At 40.0% G+C, this 18,924-nt stretch overlaps 2 protein-coding genes across 2 annotated transcripts in view; one reads left to right on the forward strand and one right to left on the reverse strand.

Moving 5' to 3' along the window:
• Positions 1-187: 187 nt before the first annotated feature.
• six5 (SIX homeobox 5) lies at positions 188-11,528 on the reverse strand. The gene is made up of 3 exons (XM_016575958.1): positions 10,665-11,528; positions 3,211-4,607; positions 188-3,120 (listed from the first exon to the last, which is right to left on the reverse strand). The coding sequence occupies exons 1-3, from the start codon at positions 11,354-11,356 to the stop codon at positions 2,411-2,413; spliced, it is 2,799 nt and encodes a 932-aa protein (XP_016431444.1). The 5' UTR covers positions 11,357-11,528; the 3' UTR covers positions 188-2,410.
• Positions 11,529-13,552: 2,024 nt separating this feature from the next.
• The window catches only part of LOC107758256 (tubulin-folding cofactor B-like), a 12,188-nt gene continuing 6,816 nt past the window's right edge, over positions 13,553-18,924 (forward strand). Inside the window, exons 1-3 of the mRNA XM_016575959.1 lie at positions 13,553-13,747; positions 13,889-14,050; positions 16,066-16,209. Of these exons, the coding sequence (XP_016431445.1) occupies positions 13,931-14,050; positions 16,066-16,209 (264 nt within the window). The 5' untranslated portion in view covers positions 13,553-13,747; positions 13,889-13,930. The remainder of the gene's footprint in view (positions 13,748-13,888; positions 14,051-16,065; positions 16,210-18,924) is intronic.

The raw sequence follows: 18,924 nt of genomic DNA on the forward strand, positions 1-18,924 counted from the left end.
AGACAAAGGCATTTCGGTAAATGCTTCACAAAACATGTAAATACCTTTAGATTAATTTCAAACAAAAAGCATTCAGATAGCATTATATAATGTTTATTACATATCACAAAATGGAATATAAAAAATAAAATAACTATTAGATACAAAACACGCCTCTATAAAAAGAGATGTTTACAATAATGGGGGGGGGAGATCTCTTTGGTTTGATCAGCTGCATATTTTTTTCTGTTTGTACATGAAAGTGAAGTGAAAGTATTAAAAAGTGAACAGAACAAATATAACTCTACTGACTAAAATACATGTGCATTAGCATAGTAATCATTACATTCTGGAGTAATATCAATACTCAGGGACAAACCCATACACACAACGCACACATTCCCTTACATTCCAAAAAAGTTCAAACATTGTCCAGGTGCTTGAAAGAAGAAGAAGAAAAATGTATGTTACAAGTCCTATGTAACATAAATAATGTAAAATACAAACACTTTCATTTTAAAAAAATCAAAGACGACGCTACACATTGCAAAAGCAAAAAAATGGAGTGTAAACCTAAGCTAGAATGAGGGAAAGAGCTTTAAGGTCGATTGACCCCAAAATGATTGATAAATGCATTAAATATTGTTTAAAAAAAAACAGAGAGACAAGTATACTTAAGGCTAGAGTTAACAAAGGGTGACTACTGTGCACCAGTCAAAATCTCACAGGCCAAATATTCCACAAAAGCCTTATTGTACAGTTGAATGGTTTAAAAATAGCACCAAATTTTGTGGGGCCATAAAAGAATGTAAATGCTCCGTGAATAAAAACAATAAAATGTGCAAAATATACAGAGCTGTGCTCTGCAATAAGCAAATCAGTCTGGTGGTGAAAATGACCTGTGTTGAAAAAGACATACTTGTAGCTTTGAATCACCTAGACCAAATTGCATTTGATAAGAATTAAGGCGTTTCCTGGAGCTATGAGGAAATTCTACAATTAAAACATTTGATTTTGAAATTTAAAAAGACAAGATAAACAGGATAAAAACAAAACATTTCACTGTATATGTACATGATGGATCTGTAGTGTAAGAAGCGGCTGTTTTTAACAGTAAACAAATCTCAGGGTTCATGTGGAACAGTTGCATAGACAAATATTCAGTACTTCAATTCCCTTCAAACACTCAAGCCTGTTAGGTTTATACACAGTTTTATGGTAATGAGCTGGAATGCTTGGGTAAGCACAATGGTTTATCTATGAAAACCAATGTCAATTATCTATCATACTACAAAATATAGGATATCCATGGTCAGTTTAGTGTGCCATCATAAATTTACGCTGCAAGATACTGTATACATGGAATATAAAACAACACAAATAGAGTGCTTCACTGTGTGTACAAAGTGTAATGTTCAAAACCCAAGCATCTTGCCATTTACAAATCTGACACATCTACTCACCTATAAAAGACACTTAAGCCAACTGAATGTTAAAGCAAAATACAATTAAAACAGCACCTAGACTGAGCAGTGAGGATGCATTATATCCAATGTAGTTGTCACAGGCACATTTAAAGGTTAGTTTGTCAACCAAGTCTTATCTTCCACCCAGTGTTGTGAGTTCACTGAAATCTGATTTCCTTCTCCCAGCGCAGGGTGCTGTTGGTGCATCTAGGTATCTTTATGAGCCGCCTGTACAGGCTGTCTGACAAAATGCTCCCAGTGCGTATAGCTCGTGTTCAGACTCATTTCATAGTTAGATTGAGCTGACCCATTTCACTCCAAGACACCAGTTTTGTGATCAGCATAAACATGTACCTCTATTATATTGTCTCTAGGAGGGAAACCTAATATGACTTGTTTCTCTTCTTTAAAGATAAAAGTACTTGTCAAGAGTCATTTAATCTATAAAACTGAAAAGTAACAAAAATGTAAGGCACAAAAGAAGGCATTCCCACATGCTCTTCACTCCCAGATAAAATAATCTTGATTGCCTCTGACATATTAGTGTCTTTTTGCCACTTAAGGAGTCATGTAAGCCCTTGTAACATGCCTCAAGCTCTGTGTTTCATCAAAAACCATGTAGATACAACCTAAGATTCCTAGAGGTGAATATTGGCTATACAAATGTTCTCTGTGACAAAATGGCAGTGCCTTTCAACCTCTATAGTCATGACCTTGCTGAATATGTAGTTTTCTCAACTGAATTCCATATATAAAAGAGAGGTTCTTTTCTACAACTCCATTATTAGGTTGAATACTTCCACTATTTAAAACTCCATCTACACAAGGAAGAGTGGGGAAAGATGCCAAACCTCTGATGTCATAAATCATAGTTCTTCTCACTTCTGGGACATGGTGGAATGCAACTCTTGCAGGTTGAGATTTAACACTAACTGCATTTAGTAGGTTGTCAAAAGGACTGGCGATTACAAACCCAGATCATCATCCACAGGGACAGACTGTAGTTGTGTAAGAATTTTCGAGTCCCCATCCATGTCCTCCACCTCATCCAGCTGAGAATCTCTCTCCACATCTTCGCCTGGAGGAGGAGTGCCAAACAGGAGGGACTCTCCACCTGGCAAGCCCAACAAAGCAGGGTCCTCTGGAAGATCTCCTTTCCCACGCATGTCAAATAATGTCAGACCAGCAGAGGAGGACAGCGGGACAGGGCTCCAGACTAGCTGGGAGAGGTGGGGGCCAGTTGCCACACCGCTACATATTGGACTGAGTGGTAGCATGCTATCAGGGCTAAGGGTCTGCTGGGATTGTAGGACACTTGCAAGAGTGGGAGTGCTGGAAGAGTCTGGGGTGTTAGGAGAGGCTCCTGGGGTTGGGTTGGCAATTGTCCCTGGCTCAGGGCTGCAGTAAAGTGTAGAGGAGCCAACAAACCCCAAAGGAGATGATTGTAGTGAATTTGAGGTTTGAGCAGTGAGTGAAGGTGCTGGTTGATTCTCAAGTGGATGTACAGCGGAGGATTGAGGATCAAGGGTACTGTTGCTTGAGACCAAATTGTCTGGGACGGACTTGACAGGCATGCTGGCGAACTGGATGCCAGCTGGAATAGTGAGGATGAGTTTGCCATTTTGAACACTTAGGATGGGGCTGCCCCCAATGCCACCTGCAAGTAGGATGTTGCCTGGATACAAAAACAGAATAAATACATCTGATTTCAGAACAAAACAAACAACTGTTTTCCACTGCTAGAGAAATTCTTTTTGTGACCTACCTGGAGAGGAAGTAGGTAGCTGAATCACCCCAGAGTTGAGAAACTGAACACCTGGGATGGTACCAGTAGGGACACTCTGAGGAGGACCTATTGGGCTAAGGCATATTGGTCCCTGGGCAACACTCAATCCTGTTCCAGATCCAGACGTCAGAATCTGGAAAGCACCTCCATGGGACGGAATGGAAAGAGATGGAGTTGCTGGGACCACCTGAGGGAAGGACAGGGTTCCAGTTGGAGTTCCCGCAACGGATGACACAGGCATAAGTTGAGGCAGTGACAGGGGGAACAGCTGAGGTTGGCTTGAGTCTTTGGTTTGGGATATGGGCACAACTTGAGTCGGGGAGGAGATGGGAATGACTTGTGTTCCCATGGAGGTCTGTATCTGTGGAAGGGTGGCTGAAGTAGATTCGTCTCCTAGCTGAGGTGTAAGCACTTGTGTAACTTGTCCATCAGCCATCAGGGGGAGTGATAAAGCACTACTGGTGCTTAGTGTGGTCAAGCCATTTTGGGGCTGTGTTTGCGCAAGTCTTGGACCGATGTGCAAGGTCTGTGTCTGAAATTGAGGAATGGTGACTTGGGGTAACTGTGAATACACTGGGGAGACTGGAACAAGCTGGGGGCAAGATGACACTGTGGCCCCAGATGGATGCTGCATCAGTTGAGAAACTGGAACGCCCTGTATTGATGGTACCACCTGGGGTAAAGACAGCACCTGAGGACTAGAGAAGGAGCTGCGAGTTGGTGACTGAGACTTGGCTTTTCCTAATACAACAATTTCAGGTGGCTGTGTGGGCTGTAGTGGCACCATGGGACTGGAGATGACAGAAGTAGACATGGTGGGCGAGGACATTAAGTTTGTAGGCAGTGACTGAGTGTTATCTGGATTCTTCAAGGCCTCTGGAAGACTGATGAAATCCAAAGGAGAGACGTTGCTGCTGGCAGTTTTTGCATACTCACTAAGCGAGAGAGGTATTGTGCTAGTTAAACTGGCTTGTGGATTCAGAACCACAGTGGGCAGGCTGCCTTGGGCCTCTATATCATTGATGCCCCGTTCATCTTTGGAGATTACTTGAGCCCCGTTTAGTAGCAATGGTGCATTAGCTGTAACAGGACTGAGAGTGACTGTGTGGCCATCGCTCAGTGTCAACCCACTGATGATGACCCCCGTTCCTGCCCCCGAGAGTATAGGGCTCCCATTGAGCAGCAGTGGATGAGAGCTTGTAAGGAATCCCCCAGTGCTGTTGAGAATAATCTGACCAGTACTGCAAGGAGCACCAGAGTAAGATATAAGGGAAGCATTGGAGCTGCCTGTCTCTTGTGCAGAAGGTTTGTCAGCAATATCCTCCAGATCTCCCTTGCTGGCTTCATCTTCTGTGCTGTGGTTTCCATCAGATTCACTAAAGAAAAGACAGAAACATTACATTTGGTCAAACAGTCTAGATGTAGTTTCCATGAATGTCTACCATCCATCAATTACCAATCATTCAAAACTTTTTTGACAGCTGTATCAATAGAGGAGAAACCTAAATTATTTACAAACCAGACCCAGTGAAGCTTGTGGTTCAACAGAAACCAGCCAACTTGCACCGCATGGTCACTGACACTCTTCTATGTGTGCACTTGTAAGACATGCTCAGAGTAGTTGCAGGCATTAAGATTCATTCATTTTTTAAATCAACACGTGCACCAGTCACCATGTTTAAGTGCTGCAATGAGCAAATGACAGAATAAAAAGAGTGGATTCACATATATACATACAACGGCTGCTGAATGTTTATGGAGCTTATAATATGACAAAACTATTTGAATTTGTATTGTATAAATTTGAATTATTGACAAGTGGCATTTATCAAAACTGAATATTATGTGGCATTTAACATAGTTCTGAATTTTATTTTATTTTAACTTGAATATTGAACATTTTAAATTTAACACAACTTAATTTTTTTATAGCAGAGTTTTATAGACATGCATTTTTAAACAGCAAATTTTTTGGTCTGAATTCTTTGATTGCAAATATCCCGTTTTAAAAAATACAGCTTCATGTTTTCAAGATGAAGAGGAAATTCGGAACATCAAATTCAATATTCTAAAATTCAATACGCAGAAATTCAGATCGTACAGAAAGTAGGTCAGAGGTAATCCACAGGGAAGAGCAGATGAACTCTGAAAAGTCAAACAAAGCATTTTGGCCTATTAGTAGTTTTCTGGCGTTCAGATCAGGTTGACACTTCAGTCCAGTAGGTGGCGGTAAATGCACCTTTAAGTTGGTTTGCCAACCGCCAATAAAATTAAGAAGAAGATCAGGTTGATCTACCTGATCATGAATCGCCCAGAGGTATCCTAAGTGATTCTTAAACATTTATGGTTTATATTTAGGCCTATATGTTAGGTTAGCGTTCTCAGCATGTAAAACATTTATCTAAGCGGTCTCTGGTGTTTGTTTTAAAGTATATTTGGTGTGAAAGTGATTAGCATGCCACCGTGTCTAAACACGGATGCGAGCGAAAGCAAAAAAGACAGTAGAGCTCATTGATTATAATCAGTGATATTTCCTACACTGAATGCGGCGCGGCGCAACACCATGGCTGTTTGAAATGGCATACTTGCTTACTGCTTACTGCCCAGTACACAGTGCATACTGCCTACTATTTTTTTTAAAGAATAGTGTGTGAAACAGTATACAATAAGCAATAAATGTTTCAGAGTAGTATACTTAAGTGCTGTCACATGGCAAACACTGAACATTAATTCAGCACAGCTGTCAAGGTTGTTACCTTAGAAACAAATGAGCTAACTGTTCTTTGTACAAAGGCTTGTTAATAAGGCTTCATACTAGTAAACAATGCTATATTGCCCAGAACTCATGTCATAATTGATTAACTTTACATATTGGACAGAACTAAATCAACACTGAGCTGTCTTTATTGATATTTTTGGTAGTTACACTAAGTGGCGATATATTAAAAAGCGATATATTCTAGTTACACTAAGTGCAAATAATGATCAATTCTGTTTACACTAAAATAGCAGCATTTTCTTTAGCAACAGGAGTGTAAATAGTAGTTAGGTGGCAGATATTTATACCTCAATACTGTAGTACATTATAAAACAGTATGCAATAAGATATTGAGTGTAAATTATCATATACTGTATATATATAAATTGTATTAGATGAATGCCACTTTATTGGGACAAAAACCTACCTAAAGCATACACAATCATTTGATGATCGGAAACGTGCTGTAGAGATTAAAGTACAATTTATGTCCTACTAACGATACTGTTTTTAGATACACAGCGATAGTTTGTAGTTTACATGTATATACGTACAAATACAAGTGTTACATTTATAATTACTATTCCCCACCTCCAGTCCACTCACGCGTTTGAAGATGAAACATCACATGGAGCGCATTGCGTTCTGGGAAACAGTATCCCATGCAGCGTCTTCAGATGCATACATCAAATTTCAGCCAATGTAGCAGGTAATCCGGGCATTCCATGCATACAGAAAATTCACATACTATTCACAGTATACACACAGCATACTGCAATATTCCGAACAGCTTCCGAACAGCTTCTGTACTGATTTCAGTGTACTTGAGTTATATTTAGCAGATTCTGGCGAATATAGTAGGTCATCTGGGTATTACATGTATACAGAAAATTTGCATACTATGCACAGCATACATACTGGATACTGCAGAAATAGTAAGAGTAGTATGATAGTATGGCATTTCGAACACAGCCCATGTCTATACGGATGTGACTGCTTGAAGCGACAAAGCGGCCGTTGCAAAGGGCTTGGACTACGTCAGGAATAGTACGGGGAATCCGTTTGCTGTTGGGAATTTCCCATTCAGTGTAGACAGTATTGATTATAATAAGGTTCTGTTGTCTTTTGTCGCGACGCGTCTCACTGCTCTCGTCCGGTCTAGACACGGTGTAAGCATCATAAATGTTTTGGAGCAGCTGAAGCCGTTTCTCATCGAGCTGTGTGAAATACAGACTGAACGGCAACTCAAAACACCCGACCGCTGCATGAGCATATAATATGCAAACTACAGCTCTCGACTTTATATAAAGCAAGCCAGTGTCGTGTCGCTCTAGTAAAGTTTTGATGGAGGACGGTTGTAGTCAAAGTAAAGACTATTATAGTGACATACAGGAGTCATACATTAAGCGCGCATGTGTCCGTTATTATACTGAACAAAATTATAAACGCAACACTTTTGTTTTTGCCCCCATTTTTCATGAGCTGAACTCAAAGATCTAAGACTTTTTCTATGCACACAAAAGGCCGATTTCTCTCAAATATTGTTCACAAATCTGTCTAAATCTGTGTTAGTGAGCACTTCTCCTTTGCCGAGATAATCCATCCACCTCACAGGTGTGGCATATCAAGATGCTGATTAGACAGCATGATTATTGCACAGGTGTGCCTTAGGCTGGCCACAATAAAAGGCCACTCTAAAATGTGCAGTTTTATTACACAGCACAATGCCACAGATGTCGCAAGTTTTGAGGGAGCGTGCAATTGGCATGCTGACTGCAGGAATGTCCACCAGAGCTGTTGCCCGTGAATTGAATGTTCATTTCTCTACCATAAGCCGTCTCCAAAGGCGTTTCAGAGAATTTGGCAGTACATCCAACCGGCCTCACAACCGCAGACCACGTGTAACCACACCAGCCCAGGACCTCCACATCCAGCATCTTTACCTCCAAGATTGTCTGAGACCATCCACCCGGACAGCTGCTGCAACAATTGGTTTGCATAACCAAAGAATTTCTGCACAAACTGTCAGAAACCGTCTCAGGGAAGCTCATCTGCATGCTCGTCATCCTCATCGGGGTCTCGACCTGACTGCAGTTCGTTGTCGTAACCGACTTGAGTGGGCAAATGCTCACATTCGATGGCGTCTGGCACTTTGGAGAGGTGTTCTCTTCACGGATGAATCCCGGTTTTCACTGTACAGGGCAGATGGCAGACAGCGTGTATGGCGTCGTGTGGGTGAGCGGTTTGCTGATGTCAATGTTGTGGATCGAGTGGCCCATGGTGGCGGTGGGGTTATGGTATGGGCAGGCGTATGTTATGGACAATGAACACAGGTGCATTTTATTGATGGCATTTTGAATGCACAGAGATACCGTGACAAGATCCTGAGGCCCATTGTTGTGCCATTCATCCACGACCATCACCTCATGTTGCAGCATGATAATGCAAAAACAAAAGTGTTGCGTTTATAATTTTGTTCAGTGTATTATTGATGCGCAAACCGTGTATGTATGTGCGCTCATGGCACACAGATCACTATAACATCATATACTGCTTGAACACAGTTCTTTATATGTCAAGTTGTTCAAATTAATGTACAGCAAGTTTTTTTATAACGGATGCTCGTCGAAGAAGCGTGTTTAGAAGAAATATCTGAGGATCAGTGGTGTTTATGTACATATGGGCATCAAACGCTTCAAATTAACTTATTGTGACAGAGGAACTATTCACTGATGACATCGACCCGCCTTATGATCGCTGAGTCTCAACACATTCAGAATGGTTTCATTTTTCATTTGTATTTTGTTGTGATTAGTTATTCTGCATGGATCCGTGATTGCATTCCTTTGGCGTCTCCCTGTGGTCTTGTTTGGTATGGCAGGTTGACTTGTGCTTATTTGTTCAAATTACTGTATAATTGAGGTTTACGTACTTTTAAGTTGTAAAGAATATCTGCAGTGAAATTTTTGCAAAGTATGTATTGATTTGGCGAGGAGGGGGGCCTTGGAGTAAAAAAGGTTGAGAACCACTGGCTTGGACAAATATCACATGCTGAGAACTCTAACTTAGGCCTATATGTTAAATGAAACATAAATGTTTAAGAATCACTTAGGATACCTCTGGGCAATTCATGATCAGGTAGATCAACCTGATCTGAACGCCAGAAAACTACTAATTGGACAAAATGCTTCATTTGACTTTTTGGAGATCATCTGCTCTTCCCTGTGGATTACCTCTGACCTACTTTCTGTACGATCTGAATTTCTGCTTATTGAATTTGATGTTCCGAATTTCCTCTTCATCTTGAAAACTTGAAGCTGTATTTTTAGTTGTGTTAAATTTCAAATGTTCAATATTCAAGTTAAAAAAAATCAAATTCAGAACTATGTTAAATGCCACATAATACTCAGTTTTGATAAATGCCACTTGTCAATAATTCAAATTTATACAATACAAATTCAAATAGTTTTGTCATATTATAAGCTCCATAAATGTTGTTCTAACATCTGATGCAGAATGTTTTAGAAATGTATTTTAGATCAGTAATCACATAAACTAGAAAACTGAATTGTATTTTTGCATTCTGTTATATCTTGCTGATGAAAATACACAGAATAGGCATATGCACAACATGTGATTTTAGTAGAGAATAAGCATAACTGACATAATAATAACATTCAGATATTTTGCCTCCATTTCTTCATGCTTCATGGAACAAATCGAAGCCAACTACATGTAAAGTAATTCTTTTTGATTAAATCTTTCCAAATGATTTGTGATAGTAGTATGAACATATATTTTTTTAAATAATGTAGATAAGTTTAACAACATTTGCCTAAACAGTATATTCCTCACAAAATGTGACTGCAATTATTTTTTATGAGGGCAGCCAATTCAAGTTGCACTGAAGGGGAAAAAACTGTTTTAAAATGTATTAAGTTCATTAAATTGAATGGGGGGAAACACAACAAGAATGCAAAGAAACTACTGTACTCTGTCTGAAATTTTTCTAACTCTGTCTGAAATTTTTCTAACGCAAAGAAATTCTTATAGGAAGAAATTCCTAGATTAAGTGTGGCTTACCTCTCCAAGTACTTTGTGGAACCACTGTAAGTACACTTAAATCTTAATGAAGCCTCTCTCTCTCTCTCTCAACCATATCCTCTCCGTCCTGAGACTATCCATGAACTACAGAAAGACATTGTAGTTCAGGAAACATGAGCCACTCCTGGCGCCCCTATCTCACATTTCACAACAAAGCAACATGCTTTCAGTCGTGTTTTATAAGACCTCCTTGTCATTTTCACTTGTCAGACACAATTATAATGCAAGGCAAATTTTTACCAAATATAAATTTTTTTCACATCTGTATCTGTGTTCAAACTAACAACAACAAAAAGTTTCCTAGTATGTTCAAGGGTTTATTAAATACAACAATCTATCATCTGTTGCACACTAGGCCTTTATGAAGAGTAATTACAGTAAAATGAGAATGTAACAACCTCCGTCAGACCGGGCAATCTGTTCAGATGTCAAGTTTTTTAGTTTACACCCTCGTTCTAGTGTAACCTCGCACACAATAGCGGTCTGTTTACTGCTCTTGTCTCAAGAATGTTTCTCACGGGCCTGAGAGAAATCAACGTTCATATACTTGATCAAAAAACAATGCACTTACCTCTTGCTGTTGGTACCGGACGGAGTCCTGTCCCTCTGTCTGCGATTCTTGAACCAGTTGCTGACTTGAGTCAAAGAAAGTCCGGTGACTTTGGCTAAATTCTTCTTCTCGACCGGAGTGGGATACCTGTTGATCTTGTAACACTCCTTCAGAGCGTTGCGCGACTTCTCCTTGAAGCAGTACACCGTCTCCTCTCCGTCCCAAATGGTTTTGGGCAAAGGAAACTTTTTGCGCAGTCGATATTTGTCCACCGCGCCTAGACTGCGACCCCGGGACCTCTCAGCCTCCTTGTAGCGCGCCTTCAAGTAGAGGTCTTGCAGGAACCCATGGTTACTCGGGTGGAAGTCATGACTGTCCAGGATGGCGTACAACTCATTGAATTCCTCCCGGTGGAAAGCGACCAGAGCCTGGGCCTTCAGTAGGGTATCGTTGCCACGTAGCAGATCGGCCGAAGGAGGGATGGTGGAGAGGAATCTCCACAGGCGATCCACATTGCCCGCTTGCAGGAGCGCTTCGCAGAGACACGCGACTTGATCGGTGGAAAAAGTGAGCGCCGAGTTCTGGAAGCTTTGGAGCAGTTGTTCCGAAACCTCGTCCGGATCCGTCTCCTCTTTCACTTTGGCTTCATCTTGCCTGGACTCCTTTGGGCCGTTCTCAGTTTGTTCTGTGGACTCCAAAGACAAGGAAGCCATTTTTATTGTAACTTTTTTCCTTCAAGGTCCTCCTCCCTCCCTTTCTGTGTCTCTCTCCCATTCTCCCGTAGGCGAGTGAGCGCTGCTGCAAACTGCAAAGTGAGGCGTCACGCCCCTGCGTTTCGTCAACCTCCCCCATCTAGACATCCACCACAGGCCTGCTGCATTTCAACCTGGCTCCTTCATTACCATTGTGCAATCCTTTTTTCCAAACCACATTTGTTTCACATTGAGAAATAAACAATAAACAAGTTTTGGAAATTTACGTCTGCATACACTGCTTTCTAAGTTATATGCAGAATTTCACACAATGCTAAAAACTAATACTGAGAATCCTTTACACTTTAAAGGGGTCATATGATGTTGCTAAAAAGAACATTTTGTGTATTTGGTGTAATGAAATGTGTTTATGCGGTTTAAGGCTCAAAAAACACATTATTTTCCACATACTGTACATTATTGTTTCTCCTCTATGCCCCGCCTTTATGAAACGCGTCGAACTTTACAAAGCTCATCGGTCTGAAAAGCGAGGTGTGCTCTGATTGGCCAGCTATCCAGTGCGCCGTGTCCCGACCGGAGCGACGAGACAAAAACATTAAAACCCATTATAAACAAGGCATTTGTTGCATCCAGTGGGGACATAATTACGGATTATAATGATTTATACTGTCTTTTTACGCGTTGCATCGCGCAGCGTAAACATAAAACCATGTCTGCAATTTGTGAGACATGGCGCCGGGCCTGTGTCTCACAAATAGGAAATAGGAATAGATACTAACCTAACTATTTTAATAGTTCCTCATTACCAAAATATAAGTACTAGTACCAGATTAAAAGCTACTAGTAATTGGTACTGCAACATACATAATAGTAAACAGTGACAAGTTCATATATAAACCACTGATCCTCTCTCTATTTTTATGTTAGTTAATTGGACTTTATTGGACCCATTTTGTTGAAATACCTTCAAAGCTGATATAATTTAAAATACACATTAGCTAGAGTGTATATACAAATATATAAGACAGGATAAGAGCCTATAGCCTAAAAACCAAGGCACATTTAACTGTGTCTCCGCAGTGGCAAACAAAGTGAGTCTGAAAACTGCTACTCATTTGTAGATGTCTTGACTGCAAAACATGACTGGTTATGTTAAAAGGCAAGTGTGCACAGGCAGAAGATCAAAGGGTTAGGGGTTATGGGCTGAAAGGATGGAAAGTTGTAGGATGGGGGTGACAGACTACAGACTGATCTCCCACTTTCCTCAAAACAAAGTTTACATTCTTGCAAAGGGATGATATAGGGGTACAGAGCTCTGCTTCATCTCATTCTGTCCTTCTGCTTCCAGGTGTGCATGTCCACTTTCACATTTAAACTAGGGCTGCACGATAAATCGCATGCGATATTTAACAAGCATCTTGGTGTGTATTCAGGTTTAAGTCCCCGTATAGAAAAACATGCACACACACACACACACACACACACACACACAACATCTGTTGTCTCGGGAGAATTCTCCTACTGACACACTAAACCTAACCAATAATAGAATATCAAATATGGTTTATGTAAAAAAAAAAGATAGATAGCCTACAGTAGATAGATAGATAGATAGATAGATAGATAGTAGGCCGGGCCTGGTGAGACAGTAGTTTCTAACTAGTATCCCAAACTATCTTAACATTTGTCTTACCAATTACAAATACATTTTAATTGTCATATGTAAAACTAGTCAGAAAGACTATTTTATAGTTATATAACTTACTACACTGTTAAAGAAAAAAAACAACAATAAAACAATGATTATTAGAGTACGTTTTCAGTCTTCCTACTTCAAAATGTAACGTTTAATTCGATGTGTTACATGCCCTTTCTTTGTGAAATTTACTAGCAATTTCTGAATGAATTTACTGTCGCATGTTTTTATCTTTTTTGAGGCGTTTCTAATACTCTAGCAGCATCGTGTGGACATTCAGTACTGCAAACGTGTGTTTTTCGGGCAGTTTTTGGGGAGCGGTCTGCTTCAACAAAACAAACAGTGATTGGATAATAACGCTTTCACTGAGTAGCCCGATTCGACAGAGTACGTTTTCCCCACCCACTGAAAGACTAATAAAAGTTTCTTATTGGTTGAATTTAAGGTCCCGCCCAATGGCCAATTTTTATTGGCTCAAAGCTCAATATGGGTGGGCAGAATCTTCCAGAATCTAGTGGTGCGGTCTGTGACGGAAGATCTTTTCAGAAGAGCTAAAACAAGAAAATATAACGTTACGTTTTTTGGGGTTTGAATTCTGAATGCAGCCCTTATAATTATCGGATCGCGTGGAACTGATGAGATCTGAACGTGCAAACTTCTGACTGAAGCAGTGAATAAATTGAAGCGCTTGTCACGTGAGTGAATGTGAATACTGGCTAGTCATAGCAACCAGCAAGATAGCAAATATTACACCTTAAGTGGAAGCCATGGAAACTGTTCTGTCCGGACATTTGTATTTTGCTGCATGAATACCAAACACACCATCTGATTTTCAGCTCAACCACAGCAGCAGCATCACAGTTTGTTAGTTACGGAAGATGGACGGGAGTGTGACAGTCATCACCAACCCCACCGTGTCCGTGCGGGTGACCAGCACCGTCAGCTCCTTCGAGGTGAACCGGAGATTCAACCGAGGCATAACGATCGCAGAGTGTAAGGTGCGGCAGTGCAGCTCATGCCTCTTGTGTGATTTAGTATCGGAGGTTATTACCAATAGTCAGACATGAAATATGTGAGACATCACACTTCATGTGATATTGCCTATTGCAGAACTGAATATGTTGTTGGGAACTTTCTCAGTTTTGTGTAAATCTACATGGGGTTCTGATTTTATTTTGTTCCCACATTAATTGTACACTTGTCTATTACAAATATGTTGATTTGTTTAATAATTCCAGTGTATACTTTTTTCTTTATTTACCCCAAAATAATGTAAGTGAAATGTGACAATATGACCCATAGGTGAGGTACATTTGAAACATGAGGGGCACGTTATAACATGACCATATGATAGCATAAAGGGGTCATGAACTGTATTTTTTATTATTTTTATAATGTTCTCTGAGGTTCACCTATAATGTTAGTGTGAATTTACATTTAAAAAAACAACAACATAATTTTGAAGTAATAGGATATTTTCTGTCCTGTTTTTGAGCCTCTGCAGAACAGTGTTTTTATAGGCGGGGCGCATTCAAGACTCGCAAGTAAACGCCCACTGCTATGATTGGACAGTTTCGCTTATTAAAATAACAGATGAATGCTGCTGTGGAGAAGCGTCCGGCTGCAGCCTGCGGTGGACATCCAACCCGGCCCACATCCAAGTGTGACGTCAGACACCATGCCCATGTCCAAATACATCACGTTCTCATTAACTTAAATTGTGAATCATTAGGCTTGTTTGAGATGCGTCGGCGATGCGCAGACCGATCGGCGTATGACATCAAAGTATTTTGAAAGTAATTTAAAAAAGACAATGCAATAGTTGTAAAAACACCTTTACACACACTTATGTGTTGCGACGCGGATTGACACAACAAATCCCCGACAGTAAACTGACGTTCCGCTCTATTTCTGACATACTAGCATTCGCACCGCTTCTGACCTGAAAGCGAAATAAAGTGATTCGCGACATGGCACAACAGCGCTAACGTCCGATCTAGATATGTTAGGATCACAAGGAAGGCAATTAAAGACTATTTTTCACAACTTGCACTACACAGTCTTGTAATGTCATCTGTATGGTTCTGTTGATGGAGTAATCCTGTGCTTGCGTCTCTCTAGTATTTCCTCTCCTCCTACTACAAGTGCGTATCAGTGGGCGGGGCTAAAGTGGCAGTGATGTTGAAGCAGGCGTTGATCTTCTCCTGTGGAGGCGGTGCTTAGCCACACTATTATGTCATAAAGTGGCACGTTCCAAAACGAGTCTTTTTCTGAGCTTGGTTTCAATAAAAGCTGTTTTTAAACTAACAAGAAAATTTTGAGTTTTGAAACTGTGCAGCTTTGGAAAAAAAATGGCCTGTGATATTTGGGATATGTTATGCTATTTATAAAAATAAAAAAAAAAAAAAAGCGTATGGGATAGTGTCTTATTAAAAAATGACAAAACAGGCTTTTTTTCCCCAAGCTGTGGATGTAATATTGATCACATGCAGATGCGCGATGTGTTGTCCAATGTGGCAATATGCTATATGTAATTTTGAGCCCTTAAAGGGTCATGGTGATGTAAAATATGTTTTTTGAGGAAAAATTCTTTCAATGATTTTGTGTTCACTCACAAAAAATGTGCATTCCCATAAGAAACTTTGCCTTCTCTCACAAAAGTATTGCATTCTCTCGCAAAACTATTATGTTTCTCTGAAATATGTTCGCTTGCGAAAGGTATGAAATAGAGTTTCCTTCCACTTCATATTATTTCCAGTGCAAATATTTTGCGATTGAAGGCAAGGTTTCTTCAGGGACGCATTTTTTACGAATCATTTAGGGGTAAATTATGTACAAAGTTGACCCCAAAGTTACTACCCCAATGACAAGCTCTTGTACCCTAAAGGCACAATTTTTGCAATTTATTTTTTGTATATTACATCACAGGGCATCAAACTGTGAGGGTCTATTTGGAATCATATTGATGTTTTAGTTTATTTTCTAATTTAACATGTTTTTGTTTGTTTTTCAGAGTAAATTGGAGCTGATTGTGGGCACCCCAGCTGCCTATATGGACCTTGAGCTATTCAGCACTTCAGACAAGTTCTTACAGAAGCTAGACAACAATCAAGCGCTGCTCGGCTTCTATCCTGTGGATGATGAATGCAGAATACATGTGGGTATTGACTCCTTTCTGAGACTCCTTCAACACAGAAAGCAAGTGATATGACAAAATTAGAACGTGTCGAAGGGATATGAGATGATGATTCTGTATATTTTGACTAGGGGTCGACCGATATGTGTTTTTCAAGGCCGATACCGATTATTACAGATCAAGTAGACCGATATCCGATATTTTGAACCGATATATATGTCTGGTGTAAAAATGAAAATTAATGTCAAAATTAAGAATAACAAGGGCTCTGACAAAAACTGCCTTCCCTGGTGTTGGTTGAGTGTAGTACTCCCACAGTAAACTCTTTATTTTAAAGAGTTAAACTCTTTATTTTTTGGCAAACAAAGGGTTTACCATTAAAATTAAAACATGGAAGAAATAGCGTATTGTGTGATTATTCTTTTAAACAAAAGTTGTAATAATTGTTGTAGTAGTCAGGGGTTAAAGCAAAAAAAAGAAATATTTTGACTGAAAATTTTTCCTCGGCCAAACCACATTCCTCAGCCATACCTGTCACACACCCAGTTTAAGAGCAGTGTTTTTCTTCTTGTAATCAAGAGCGCTTCCTCCTTAATTTAAAACAAATTAAGGAGCACCTTCTGATCAATAATCAAAAATTATGATCAAAAATTAGCCTTCCTAATATGAGGTGAAGTGATTTACAGGGGCATTTTCTTTTTACCTTTGCAATGGCATCATTTTCATCTGTAAAATTCAAAAATTTATGTTTATAAGCTTTTTAAAATTTATATTTAAAACAATATAATAAGAAGTAGAATAAGACAAATAAGTTACCAATCATGAAATTAGTATTAATAAAAAATTAATTTGTACTACAGGGGTGGCACAAAAAGAACACAAAAGTGGCTTGTAGGTACATTTTCAGACATTCAATGAGGCTCAGAGGTGGCATGAGTGCAATTAAATTCATAAATTCATGTGGAGATTAATGTTTTAAATACAATTTTGAATACAGAAATATTAAATTTAAATAACTGCAATTATACCTAAAAATGAAACTGAAACCGCCAGCAGGTGCGGCAAATCACGGATTTTATCACTGAATCATTCATTCAATTGATTCGTTTGAACGGCTCATTCATTCAGGAATGAAGCAAGTGACTGTCTTTATGAATGGGTAATCATGAATCACTGACTCACTAGATTCGTTCAAAAACGCACTTTCATTGAATGAATGAAACACCGCTGTGTTTGCTTTTAGAGATGTGAAGCGGCTGAGCTGTTACTTTATTTGGAACTATTTTCGTTGATGAAATAGAGCAAAATCAGGCAGTACGTGTTTATTGAACTGTTGTATTAAATCAATATCACATTTGCAAACTCCTTGAATAATTATTAAAATCTGTCACTCTCCTTATCGCGATCTGTGGGCGCACAGAAAATGAGAGTTCTCAAGACTCAAAAGCACCTGCAAATGATAAAATCCGTCATCTGTCATCGCGTTATAAACGAGGAACCTGCGGGTATGAGTAGAATTATTATTAATAGCCGCAATCCTGCGCCTGAAATTCAAGACCTGCTCTGTGTTCTCTGCTAATAACCCGAATGTGCATGATGCGAGCGGCGTTATGTTGTCAGTGAGAAGCTGCAGCCGTGGCGGGGAGGATTTTTGGGAGAGGGAGTAAAATCTTTGCGTGGCAGGGGCAGCTGCCACTCGTCCTGCCACCGCTATGTGCGCCTGCCAGTGGCAGCTGCCACCGGACCTGCCACCGCTATCTGCGCCTGCCACCGGACCTGCCACCACTATAGCAAACAGGTGGCGCGACACTTAGGTGCTGCATGCTCCATGGATTTAAAGGGAGGAATAAGCTGGCAAATAGGTAAATAAATGTAGAAATGCACTGTTTGTTTGTTTGTATGCATCAATCAGAGAGTAAACTGTAGCAGGCGCGACGCTTCGGTCCTGCGCGCGCCGTTATGGATGTAAAGGTTATGTAAGGCTGTAAAATGACATACGTAACGTGCAGACTTGTATTTCTAAAAAAAAAAAAAAGGCCCCAAAAAAAAACTACTTTTAAAATTAGTCAAGTTGCATCGGGTTTTGGGGGCCTGTCCTCGACCTGGGACATTTATTGCTTTGAAACCAGCCACCTCATCCACAAACAAATACAACACCAACGACCCCCAGCGTTCACACGTAAGAAATGCAACATATCAGTTTTTGATTGGTTGAACTACGTAAACTGTGTTCAACCGAGCAATCCGATTGGTTGTTAGCGAACCTGGATTTGAGGACGATGGGCCTGAAGGATCATTAACGTACCTGGACATCTTTTTTTGCGTAAGTACACAGTATTTTTGGATGAAGCTACATGTTCTGCATGGAAAGGAGCTAAAAATAATTTATATAATCGCTATATTTACTTTTACTTTTTTAAGGTGTTGACGATTATTGGAGAATTTACAACATGGAAGGTAAGCAAAACAATTCAGCATTTTCTTAACATTAAAAACATTTCTTACTTCATTAAGAGTAACGTTAGTGATATGACGAACTGTTTATGTCTGCTCTCGGTCCACTGATCATGAGATCATCGAGGTCCGGACCTCGGTAAAGTTTTCGTGTTATGAATGTCTGCATGACATGTATAATTTAGTTTAGACAGTTTGCAAGAATGTTTAGCGTCCGTGGTATGAAAACGATCGCTGCGAGACGCTGCCGGAATGATCGAGTTGTGAGGGCGCGGGAGCAGC

This window comes from Sinocyclocheilus rhinocerous, unplaced genomic scaffold, assembly GCF_001515625.1.
Source record: "Sinocyclocheilus rhinocerous isolate Xijiao unplaced genomic scaffold, SAMN03320098_v1.1 scaffold23, whole genome shotgun sequence".
Classification (NCBI taxonomy): Eukaryota; Metazoa; Chordata; class Actinopteri; order Cypriniformes; family Cyprinidae; genus Sinocyclocheilus; species Sinocyclocheilus rhinocerous.